Source organism: Dipodomys merriami, unplaced genomic scaffold, assembly GCF_024711535.1.
Source record: "Dipodomys merriami isolate MVZ:Mamm:240054 unplaced genomic scaffold, mDipMer1.0.p SCAF_60, whole genome shotgun sequence".
Taxonomy (NCBI): Eukaryota; Metazoa; Chordata; class Mammalia; order Rodentia; family Heteromyidae; genus Dipodomys; species Dipodomys merriami.
The window spans coordinates 7,075,880-7,088,682 of record NW_027206180.1 but is presented as its reverse complement, the minus strand read 5'-3'; the positions used below and the strand labels follow the sequence as shown (position 1 = coordinate 7,088,682).

Below are 12,803 nucleotides of genomic sequence, written 5' to 3'. Positions count from 1 at the left end.
TCAGAGCAACAGCTTGTTAATAACTTGAAACTACATGATGAACTCTTGCACTTTTAATGAGCCCCAGAGTGACTCATTCATTAAAAGTTCAGTGGCATTAATTAATGGTTAGTTTCTTGGAAGCCTAAGGCACAAAATAATAATCATCCTCCACCATATAGGGAATGAGTCCCCAGAGTTCATAGTGCCCTCAGAATAATTCCTAATTTATCTACTTGAGTTAGCTTAAACATCTTAAATAATACATGACTGTTCTAAACATAAAAATGTTATTGTAGGGGCTGGGAAGGTGGCCCAGTGGTAGAGTGCTTGCCTTGCATGCATGAGGCCCTGGGTTCGATTCCTCAGCACCACATAAGCAAAAAGCCGGAAGTGGTGCTGTGGCTCAAGTGGTAGAGCACTAGCCTTGAGCTGAAGAGCTGAGGGACAGCGCCCAGGCCCAGAGTTCAAGCCCCACAACCGGACCCAAAAAAAAAAAATGTTATTGTAGTAGTCCAATAGCATTTCCACTTGATCACATTTCTTAATTAGTTTTTTTTTTTTTTTTTTTTTTTTTTGTCAGTCGTGGGGCTTGAACTCTGGGCCTGGACGCTGTCCCTCAGCTCTTCAGCTCAAGGCGAGCGCTCTACCACTTGAGCTACAGCGCCACTTCCGGTTTTCTGGTGGTTTATTGGAGATGGGAGTCTCACGGTCTCTCCTGCCCGGGCTGGCTTTGAACCGCAATCCTCAGATCTCAGCCTCCTGAGTAGCTAGGATTACAGGCGTGAGCCACCGGCGCCCGGCTTCTTAATTAGTTTTTATCTGTCACTTTTGAGTAACTTCTAAGAAAAAAATAACCTGGAAATGTAATTTCAATTCTACTTTCTTCCTTTGTGACGATGCTGTGTGAGTTATGTTTGTGTGAGTGTGTGTGTATGTGTGTGTGTGTACTAGTATTGGGGATTGAACTGCAGGCTTTGTGTCTTGCTGAGTCTTTACTGTCCAAGGTTGGTGCTCTACCACTTGACCAAGAGCTCTACCTCCCAACTTCTTTCTGGTTAGTTAGAGATGGGAGTCCAGGAGATTTTTCTCACCAGACTGACTTAGAACTACAATCCTCAGATTTCAGATTCCTAGGTAGCTAAGACAGCATGACCAATGGCAACTAGCCTGCTTCCTCTTAATGAGTGATTTTTCTCCTATTTTCCCTTGATAATTATTTTTTCCATTAATCCTCTTTTTCTGGAATTAAAAGTAGTCATTAATACTTTAATACCCAATGCCCTGATAGACAAAAAGTATGGAAGATGAAAGGTCATTTATGAAAATAAGAAAATTGCTGATGTCTGGCAGGGAGAGATCTGCATCTTCACAAGACATTAAACCATCAGTCCTTGGTTCTAGGAATCCAAGGGGATCTGGGGTCACTGTGAAGTGTAATTATGTCTGTCCTGTAGATGACGTATCAGATTACTTACTGCATGTGCTGTATTGTGGTATGCAGCCCTTCCTCTCAGCAGATCTGGGTCACAGCACCAGAATGTGTCAAGTGGTTGGGGTGTCCCAGCTGTTCCTCAGATCTACATACAATGCCTAAAATTAGATGTAGCCTAGATACCAAGAGAACCCTGGAAGATCGTCAAGTATGAGTTATTTAGGAAAGCAAAATTACAACTTGATGGGTGTCAAAAATTAGTTCCTAGAAAGCTAGCTGCTAGTGGCTCACACTGGTAATCCTAGATGCTCAGGAGGGTGAGATCTGAGAACAGTGATTTAAAGTTGGCTGAGGCAGCCACATATGTGAAACTCATATCTCTAGTTCACCACCAAAAAAAGTTGGAAGTGGAGCTGTGGCTTGCATGTTACCTATGGTGAGAGTGCTAGCCTTGAGCAAAAGAAAAAAAAAAAAAAGAAAAAAAAAGAAAGCTCAAGGACAGCACCCAGGCCTGAGTTCAAACCCTAAGACCAGCACCAAAAAAAAAAAAAAAAAAAATCTGTAACAATGATCTTTATCCAGGCCAATAGATGGATTCTTTTCTTAAAGAATTGCATTAGTATATATTAGTGTCATAAGAGGAATTCATTGTGACATTCCCATAATATATAAAATGTACCGTCAGTCTCTTTCCTCCTTTCTTCTTTTTTAATTAACATAGTTGTACACAAATAGTGACATTTCCACACATGTACACAGATAATCCTGATCAGTGTCATGGGAATACATACATAGAAAGTATTTTGAGTAGGAGTGGCTTTTGTGGTTCAAATGGTAGAGTGCTAGCCTTGAGCACAAAGAAGCTCAGGGACAATACCCAGGACCCGAAAAAAAAAATCCATTTGGGCTGGGAATGTGGCTTAATGGTAAAGTGCTTGCCTAACATGCATAAAGCCCTGGGTTCAATTCCTCAGTACCACATAAACAGACAAAAAAAAAAAGCCATAGTTGGTGATATGGCTAAAAGTGATAGAGTACTAGCCTTGAGCACAAAAAGCAACTCAGGGACGGTGCTCACGCCCTAGGACTGGCAAACAACAAAAAAGCTGGGCACTGGAGGCTCACACCTGTAATCCTACTGCTGGGAATGTGGCTGAGTGGCAGAGTGCTTGCCTAACATGTATGAAGCCCTAGGTTCCATTCCTTAGTACCACGTAAACAGAAAAAGCCAGAAGTGGTGTTGTGGCTCAAGTGGTAGGGTACTAGCCTTGAGCACAGAGAGGCTCAGGGACAAAGTCCAGGCCCTGAGTTCAAGCCCCAGGACCAGAAAAAAATCAAATAATAATTGCTCTACTGTATCATTTACAAAGAAGTGTTGGTTGAGCCAGGTGCCTGTAGCTGACGCTTATGATCCTAGCTACTCAGGAGACTGAGATCTGGGGATTGTGGTTCAAAGCCAGCCCAGGCACAGGAAAGTCTGTGAGACTCTTACCTCCAATAAACCACCAGAAAACCAGAAGTGACACTGGCTCAAGTGGTACAGTGCTGGGCTTGAGCTGAAGGGCTGAGAGACAGTGCCCAGGTCTAGAGTTCAAGCCCCATGACCAACCAGGTGGCTCAGTGGTAGAGTGTTTGCCTAGCATACATGAAGCCCTGGATTTGATTCCTCAGGACCACATAAACAGAAAAAGCAACAAGTAGCAATGTGGCTCAAGTGGTAGAGTGCTAGCTTTGAGCAAAAGAAGCTCAGGGACAGTGCCCAGGCCCTGAGTTCAAGCCCAGGACTGGCAAAAAAAAAAATGCTGTGCGCTGATGGCTCACACCTGTCATCCTCACTACTCAGGAGGCTGAGATTTGAGGATCACGGTTCAAAGCCAGTCCCCACAGGAAAGTCCATGAAACTCTTATCTCCAATAAATTACTCAGAAAAGGCCAGAAATGATACTGTGCCTCAAGTGGTAGAATGCTAGCCTTGATCACAAAGAGGCTTAGGAATGGTGCTCAGGCCCTGAGTTCAAACCCCAAGACCAGGCAAAAAGGAAAAAAAAAAATCTCAAACATGCTTAACCCACCAAGAGTTCTTTACCACTGGCTACTGCTACTGATTATCATCTTTTGTAATACCAAAACTGACTTCTTGTTTTTTGTGTGTGTGTGCCAGTCTTAGGGTCTGAATGCAGAGCCTGGGTACTGGCTTTGAATTTTTTCTCTGTGTGTGTACGCTCAAATCTGGCACTCTACTACTTGAGCCACAGTTCCACTTCCAGCTTTTTGGTGGTTAATTGAGCGATAAGAGTGTCATGTACTTTCCTGCCCTGGCTGGCTTTGAACCTTCTGAGTAGGATTACGGATATGAGGCACCATCATGGCCAAGCTCCCAAATTGACATATTAACCTCCTACCCCAAACTTACTCTGTACTCATGGCTGTCTGTTCCCTAATTTTTTTTATTTTTTTGCCAGTCGTGGGCCCTGAACTCTGGGCCTGGGCACTGTCCCTCAGCTCTTCATCTCAAGGCTAGTGCTCTACCACTTGAGCCACAGCGCCACTTCTGGCTTTTTCTGCTTATGTGGTGCTAAGGAATCGAACCCAGGGCCTCATGCATACAAGGCAAGCACTCTATCACTGAGCCACCTTCCCAGCCCCTCCCTAAAATTTTTTAAGATAAATATATTTTCTGGGTTGATTCACTCATTCCACATAGGGAAATTATTGATCAGTTGTTTTTTGTACTGGTCCTGGGGCTTGAACTTAGGAACTGGGCAATGTCCCTGAGCTTTTGTGCTCAAGGTTAGTGCTCTTATCACTTGAACCACAGCTCCATGTCAGCTGTTTTTAGTGGTTAATGGGTGGTAAGACTCTAAGACTTTCCTGCCTGGGCTGGTTTCAAACTGCCATCCTCATATCTTAGCATCCTGATTAGCTAGGATTATAAGTGTGAGCCAGTGATGCCTAGCTTGTGATTAAAAAAAAAAAAATCCTAAGTGGCACTGTGGCTCAAATGGTAGAGAGCTAGCTGTGAGCTGAACTGCTGAGGGACAGTGCCCAGATCCAGAGTTTTAAGACCCATGACCAAAAAAAAAAAAAGGACCAAAATAATCTGTCTCCAAGCCATCATGTTTCCTAATTTACTTCCTAATTCCTGTGTTATTCCCCCTCAAACAGTTTGAGCCTTATAATCTTTTTTTTTGGTCCGGTTGTGGGGCCTGAACTCTGGGCCTGGGCACTGTCCCTCAGCTCTTCAGCTCAAGGCTAGAGCTCTACCACTTGAGCCACAGCACCACTTCCAGCTTTTTCTGCTTATATGGTACTGAGGAATCGAACCCAGGGCCTCATGCATGCAAGGCAAGCACTCTACCACTGCGCTACCTTCCTAGCCCTGAGCCCTATAATCTTGTAAGAAAGGTTGGCCAAAGATCTCTTCAGCAAACACCCTGAGAACAGGGTGTTTGGCCCAACTTTTGAGGCAACTTTTCTCCTCGCTACCATTAAGGCTGAGACTACAGAACAGAGTGACCAACATTAGCGGTTCTGCTTATTGATGATGTCCATCTTCTGACACTGGCAGAAAGCTCTGACACTTGTCATTTGTAGGAGAAGCTTTTGAAGCCCAACAGTTGTACTTGTGGCAGTTTACCACTGAGGAATCAAACCCAGGGCTTCCTGCATGCTAGGCAAGCACTGCCACTATGCCCCATTCCCAGCCTTGAAATCAAAATCTTAAACTATTATCTCCTAGAAAATGATGAAATTGTGTAGGAACCTTGAATGAGTAATCTGAAGGTCTCCTGCTGTCAGTTGCAGGTGAATGTGAAGTGGTCCTTAGTAGGGAATGGGATATTGAAGAAAGCATTGTCACGATTCACAACAACAGGGTAAGTTCCCACTCAACACAAAAATGACAGTGGTTTCCTGCAGGGTCCTGTGAGTTTCCCAGCCCAGGTTCTGTTCTGCTTAAGATTCCAAACATGGGTCCCTTTGCAGAGGGGGTGGGCCTATTCCACCTGAACACTTAGAGGGTGCCTGCTTTATCTTGTTCATTCAATAGCTTGCTAGATGTTATAGTCCGTCTTTTTATCAAAAAAAGTAGTCATCCCAAAAGGAAGATGTAAAATTTATTAACAGATAACACAATCATATACAGGAAATTCCAAGCATCCATTGAAATGATTAGAGTTAAGTTGCAGGATATAAGATCAATGTAGAAACACAGGCATGTTTTCATATACTGGCAACAAATGATTTGAAAAGCAAATTAGGGAAACAATTCCACTTATCATTAAAAAGAATTTAAGATTTGAGCATCAATTTGACTATGTAGTTTCAATACTTGTACACTGGTAACTATAAAACATTGCTGAAAGAATTACAAGCACACACTTGTAATCCTAGCTACTCAAGAAGCTGAGATCTGAGGATCGGTGTTCAAAGCCAGCCTAGATAGGACAGTCTGTGAGACTCTTAAGTCCAATAAACCACCAGAAAACCAAAAGTGGCATTGTGGCCCAAGTGGTAGAGCCTTCACTTTGAGATGAAGAGCTCAGGGACAGCATCCAGACCCAGAGTTCAAGCCCCAAGACCCATTAAAGAAAAAAAAATAGACATCTTGTGTTCATATGTTGGAAGACTTGGTATTGTTCTATATAGTTTTTGTTTTTTGTTTTTGTTTTTTTTTTGTCGGTCGTGGGGCTTGAACTCTGGGCCTGGGCGTTGTCCCTCAGCTCTTCAACTCAAGGCAAGCACTCTACCACTTGAGCTACAGGGCCACTTAAGACTTGGTATTGAAAAAAAAAAAAAAGACTTGGTATTGTTATGATGTCAGTGTTACCTCAAATGACCTGTAGACTCTAGGTAATCCCAATTAAAATTCCAACAAGGAAAGAGACATGGCTCAAGTAGAACAGCAAATACAAGGCCCTGAGTTCAAATTCCATTATCTCCCTCCCTGCCCCAGAAAAATCCCAGAAACCCCTTTTGCAGAAATGGAAAAGCTGGCTGGCCTGTGCCTATAATCAGTGGCTTGTGCTATAATCCTAGCTACTCATGAGGCTCATAATTAAAAGCCAGCCTGAGCAGGCAAGTCCATTTGAATCTTATTTCCAGTTAAGCACCAAAAAAGCTAGAAGTAGAGCTGTGGCTCAAATGATAGAGTGCCAGCCTTAAAGTGCAGCAAAAAAAAGGATCAGGGACAACTCCCAGGCCCTGAGTTCAAGCCCCGACACAGACCACCCCCCCCCCCCAAAAAAAAAAAAGGAAAAGAAAAACTAGTCCTAAAATTCATATGGAATTACAGTAGATGCCAAATATATCATCTGCTGATTTGCTTTCTTTCCATCAGGCTCCTTGTTGAACATAACTATTTATTTTCTTGTTTGTTTTTGTCAGTCATGGGGCTAGAATTCTGGGCCTGGGAGCTGTCCCAGAGCTCTTCAGCTCAAGGTTAGTGCTCTACCACTTGAGCCACAGTGCCACTTCCAGATTTTTGAGTGGTTTATTGGAGTTGAGTCTCACGAACTTTCTTGCCTGAGCTGGTTTTGAACCTTGATCCTCAGATCTCAGTCTCCTCAGTACCAAGAATTATAGGAGTGAGCCACCTGCCCTCAGCTTTCTATCTTTCTTTCTAAGAAATTCAAGGCCTATCTCCTCGTATTGTCTCGGGTGTCAGTTTCACCACTTATGCTGTTTATGTGGTGCTCATAACTGTATTTGTACACATGCACATATCCCTTCTAAAGGTCAGGTTATACAGAAGGAAATTTGTATGTAAATTATAGGAGCATGTAGTCAGGGTGGCAGAGAGAGATGGATGGAATGCATGGAGAGACAGACTGTAGTATTAAGAAGAAATAGAGAGGGCTGGAAAGGTGGCTCAGTGGTAGAGTGCTTTCCTAGCATGCAAAAAGCCCTGGGGTTCTATTATTCAGTACCACATACACACCGGGTCAGGTATCAGTGGCTCACGCCTGTAATCCCACCTACTCAAGAGACTGAGATTTCAGGATCCCAGTTCAAAGCCAGCATGGGCAAGAAAGTCCATAAGACTTTATCTCCAATTAACCACTAGAAAACCAGAAGTAAGACTGTGGCTCACGTGATAGAGGGCTCACCTTGAGCTGAAGCACTGAGGGATAGCACCCAAACCCAGAGTTCAAGCCTTATGACTTAAAACAAAACAAAACAAAACAAAAAGTCTGGAAGTGGTAGAGCCCTAGACTTGAGCACAGAGAGGCTCAGGACAGAGCCTAGGTTCTGATTTTTTTTTTTTTTTTTTTGTAGGTCCTGGGGCTTGAACTCTGGGCTTTGGCGCTATCCCTGTGCTCATCAGCTCAAGGTGAGTGCTCTGCCGCTTGAGCCCCAGCACCACTTTCAGTTTTCTAGTGGTTTTATTGGAGATGAGTGTCATGGACTTTCCTGCCTGGGCTGGCTTTGAACCGCGATCCTCAGATCTCAGCCTCCTGAGTAGCTAGGATTACAGGCGTGAGCCACCGGCTTAGGTTCTGATTTTAAGCCCCTGGCCCAGCAAAAAACAAAACAATAGGGAGGGTCAGAGAGGTGGACAATAATGGTGGATGGATAAGATATAAAGAGGAATTGTTTGGGACTTCATAGGAAACTCATATATGACTTGATTTCATGGACTTATAATAACTATATAAAAACAAATTTAGGGCTGGGGTGTAGCTCAGGGGCAATGCACTTGCCTAGCCAGTGCAACATCCTTTTGATCCCCAGAACCAAAAAAAGAAAAGAAAAAAAATTTACTTTTTTAAGAAAATTCCAAAATCCAGTAGAAGTAGAAGCTATAATTAAATGTGGATAGTAGATACAGAGACAGTAAGACACATCTTTATGCCAAGAGCCTCTCATCTTTGGACTATCTGTTCCCCTTTTTGTTTTTTTTTGTTTTTGGTCAGTCCTGGGGCTTGAACTCTGGGATTGGGTGCTGTCCCTGCATTCTTCAGCTCAAGCATAGCACTCTACCGCTTGAGCCACAGTGCCTCTTCTGGTTTTCTGGTGGTTTACTGGAGATCAGTCTCATGGACTTTTCTGCCGGCGCTGGCTTTGAACCTCTAGCCTCAGAGCTCAACCTCCTGAGTAGCTAGGATTACAGGAGTGAGCCACTGGTGCTCGGCTTTTTTTTTTTTTTTTTGGCCAGTCCTGTGGTTTGCACTCAGGGTCCTGGCACTGTCACTGAAGTGGCTTTTACTCAAGGCTAGCACTCTACCACTTGAGCCACAGCACCACTTCTGGCTTTTTCTGTTAATGTGGTACTAAAGAATTGAACCCAGGGTTTTGTGCATGCTAAGCAAGCACTCTACCACTAAACCACCTTCCCAGCCATTATCAGTCCTCTTATCTGAAGTCCATAGTGAGATTTCTGTAAATAAATATAGAATAATTTGAATAACACTGTCACCCAACATTTCAGACCATCATGAACAAGCCTTGGTTTTACTGTGGTTAGTACTATGCGCGTTCATCTGGCCAGAGAAATAAAAAACATAGGCAGAGAGAATGAGGCAATAAATCTCAACCAGATTCTCTCTCTCTTCTTAGCAGCCTTCTCAGTGCTCCCTTCACTTCCTTATTTCTTAACGTGTAGATGAGAGGATTTACCATGGGGGTAACCACAGTGTAGAAGAGGGAAATGAATTTTCCCTGGTCCTGGCTGCTGCTTTTGGCTGGAAGCAGATACCCGTAGATTGCTGAGCCATAGAAGAGGAACACGACCACCAAATGGGAAAGGCATGTCATGAAGGCTTTCTGCTGTCCCTCTACGGAACTGATCTTCAGCACAGCCTGAGCAATGAAGCAGTAGGAGATCAGGATGATGCTCAGTGGGACGACTGTGAAGAAGGTAGAGACACTGTTGAGTACAGCCTCATAGACACTGGTGTCTCCACAGGCCAGTTTCATCATGACTGGCACCTCACACAGAAAGCCGTCCACCCTCCGATGCCCACAAAATGGAAGCTGCAGAGTGAGTGTTGACTGGGTCACAGAGTTGCCCAAACCTCCCAACCAGCTAATGACAGCCAGTAGCCAGCATAGGCAAGGACTCATAATAGTCAGATAGTGCAGAGGCCGACAGATTGCCACATAGCGGTCAAATGACATCATCACAAGCAGGATGCACTCAGTAGTCCCCAGCCAAAGGAACACGTAGAGTTGTGTCACACAGCCGCCATAGGTGATGGTCTTGTCTGGCCCCCATAAATTGATCAGCATTTGGGGGACCGAGCTGGTGGTAAAGGCAAGGTCCAGGGAGGAGAGGTTGCTGAGGAAGAAGTACATGGGTGTGTGGAGTCGAGCATCAAGGCGGGAAAGCAGGATGATTGTTGAGTTCCCCATGAGAGTCAGCAAGTAAGAGGAGAGGATCACTACGAAAAAGATCATCTCCAGCCGGGGATGGTCAGATATACCCAGCAGAATGAAGCCCTCTGAGGAGCCATTGCTGCCCCCTTCCATCTCTGGTTGCCTCTCTTCAGGGGTAACTTGGGGGGAAGCAAGGAAAGAAGCTCCTGGAGGCTCTGTATCAGAAAATGGCAAAGGACTATGTACCACTCCTTCCTTCCTTCCTTCCTTCCTTCCTTCCTTCCTTCCTTCCTTCCTTCCTTCCTTCCTTCCTTTCTTTCCTTCTTCTTTCTTTCTTTTCTTTCTTTCTTTCTTTCTTTCTTTCTTTCTTTCTTTCTTTCTTTCTTTCTTTCTTTCTTTCTTTCTTTCTTTCTTTCTTCTTTCTTTTTTGGTGAGTGCTGATCTAGAGTTTGAAGTCCTGATTATGAGCTTGGTACCTTAATCCACTCAGAAGTGAAAGAGGAAAGTTATTATTCTTACTGTTTTTTTTTTTTTTTTGCCAGTCCTGGTGCTTGAACTCAGGGTCTGAGCACTGTCCCTAAGCCTCTCTGAGCTCAAAGGTAGTGCTCTATTTGAGCACACACTTCTGTGTGTATGGTATTGAGGAATTGAACCCAGGGCTTCATGCATGCTAGGAAAGCTCTCTACCGCTAAGCCACCTTCCCAGTCTGGAAAATTACTGTTGACTGTTTTTTAGGTCAACAGTGAAATCATTCTGTGGAGTCAGAGGATGCTGAGAATGTCAGGACCCTCCTCTGTCACCTCTGGGAATCCCTTAGGAACAGGCGATTGCTTAGTCTTTTCATGTAAGACATAAGAGCACTGATCAGTTAAGGCACCAACCTCATAGTCAGTTCATCTTCTGTTCTAAAGTTATTCCTAGTACCTGTTTTACCACCTCCTGCTAATCATGTGTTTAGCCCCTCAAATCTCTTCCAAGTTAAGAAACAGGCGCTGTTCCCTGTCCTTCCTGAGCAGTTCAGTTTGTGGGTCTGGGGCTTTGCAGCTGCTCAGCGGTGCCAGGGTTCCTTTCACCACTGCTCTAGGTCTTCTGAGCAGTTTTTCTTGTTGTTGTTTTGTTGGTCCTGGGCCTTGAATTCTGGGCACTGTCTCTCAGCTCTTCAGCTCAAGGCTAGTGCTCTACCCCTTGGGCCACAGCATCACTTCTGGCTTTTTCTGTTTATGTGATGCTGAGGAATTGAATCCAGGGCCTCAGGAATGTGAGACAAGCACTCTACCACTGAGCCACCTTCCTACCCTTACTGAGCAGTTTTTTAGCCCAGGAAAAAAATCAGCCAAAATGGAAAAGCAAGGGCTATTTCCTTTATTTTCTGTTGGTCCTGGGGCTTGAATTCCTGGGCACTCTCTCTGAGCTTTTTAGCAAAAAAGGCTAAGTGCTCTACCACTCTGAAACACAGTGCTGCTTCCAGTTTTCTGGTGATTAACTGGACATAGAAGTCTCATGCACTTTCCTGCCTGGCTCACTTTGAATCACAGTCCTGAGTAGCAAGGATTGCAAGCATGAGCCATCAGCATCTGGCTGCAGGGCTATGTTCTAGAGTGGGGTATCTGTTTAGTAAGTTCAGGAGGAAATAAATGCCAAAAGCCTCTGAACTGCAACTTCAAGTTGGTATCCAGCAACTTGACTGCTTTTCAAGACTTTTTCTCTCTCTAATGGATAGTCTATGAGCCAGGTGCTGAACAACTCAGGGACAGTGCCCCAGGCCTAGAGTTCAAGCCCCATGACTGACAAAGAGTAAAAATAAAAAAGAGCCGGGCGCCAGTGGCTCACACCTGTAATCCTAGCTTCTCAGGAGGCGGAGAACTGAGGATCAAGGTTCAAAGCCAGCCTCGGCAGGAATGTCAGTGAGACTCTGATCTCCAGTTAACCACCAGAAAACCGGAAGTGGTGGTGTGTGTGAAGAGCTGAGGACAGTGCCCAGGCCCAGATTTCAAGCCAAGGACCGATGGGAAAAAACAAACAAAAACAAAAAAGATTGTCTGTGAATTTCTTATCTCCAGTTAAGCACCCAAAAAAAGCCAGAAGGGGAGCTCTCTCTCAAGTGGTAGAACACTAGCTTTGAGCAATAGTTCCCAGGCCCTGAGCTCTAGCCCCAGGTCCAGCACACACTGACACAAGTATGCGTGTACACACACACTCCCCCCCACTCCCATCCCCTCTCTCTTTCTCTCTCCCCATCTGTTTCCCTGTCTCTCTCTGTCTCTCTCTCACACACACAGACACACAGACTAGGAAAGGAAAAAAAATCATGACTTGACACTCCCTTTTCCCTATCTGTTCTGTTCTTCTGTCCTCATTTTCCCCCCTCTTGGCCTCCATGTCTTCTATTTTGGATACTACAGTAATAAAAGCCTACATGTTATCTGTGGAATTAATACCTTTGCCTTCTGGATTTCTCCATCCTTTCTACATGCCGGGTAGATGGGGCAGGTGAATGTAGAACTTCAGAATAGGAAGTAGGGCAGGCCTTTGGCTTTTAACCTGGTGTGGCCTGAGCAGCCTGGGTCTGCTGCCCAGGGCCCTGGCTCTTGGGGCTGATGCTGTGGGACTCAGAGGGACTCTTAGCCACCTCACCCTCCACCCCAGGCAATTAACACAAAAGGCTCACATGGCCAGGAAACAGGAAAGTAGAGTACCAGAAAAAAACGTGGTCTTTCACTTGAACTTTATTAGCATACACTAATTGAACAGGGAGTTTTATTATGCATTTCCCACGTACCTCACCCCTCTATCACTCTCATTTATTCCACTCCCAAAAGTTTCAACAGGTTTCATTGTTCTGTTTTCACACCTGCAGATCAACTATTTACACTGTAGTCTTCCTCATTCACCCCTTCCATGATACCCCTGTCCCAGACTGCAGCAGAGCCTCTTTTGCTTTCCTGTTTGGGGGTAGATTTTTGGTGTATATTAATTATACCTAGGATTTTCACCATGGTATTGCAGACATGTGCAGAAGAATAATGTGTATTGGTTTCTCTTCCCCCTGTCTGGGCTTCTATCTTTCCTTTT

General features: G+C 44.6%; 1 protein-coding gene across 1 annotated transcript; it reads right to left on the bottom strand.

The window, feature by feature from the left end:
* Nucleotides 1–8,598: 8,598 nt before the first annotated feature.
* Nucleotides 8,599–9,999, bottom strand: LOC138814603 (olfactory receptor 2C1-like). Its single transcript, XM_070003650.1, has one exon. It carries the CDS (start codon nucleotides 9,881–9,883, stop codon nucleotides 8,945–8,947), a length of 939 nt encoding a protein of 312 aa, XP_069859751.1. The 5' UTR covers nucleotides 9,884–9,999; the 3' UTR covers nucleotides 8,599–8,944.
* Nucleotides 10,000–12,803: the final 2,804 nt, after the last annotated feature.

What these genes read in the sequence shown, in the direction of transcription:
- LOC138814603 (XM_070003650.1), bottom strand. Translation starts at nt 9,883, where the DNA reads ATGGAAGGGGGCAGCAATGGCTCCTCAGAGGGCTTCATTCTGCTGGGT.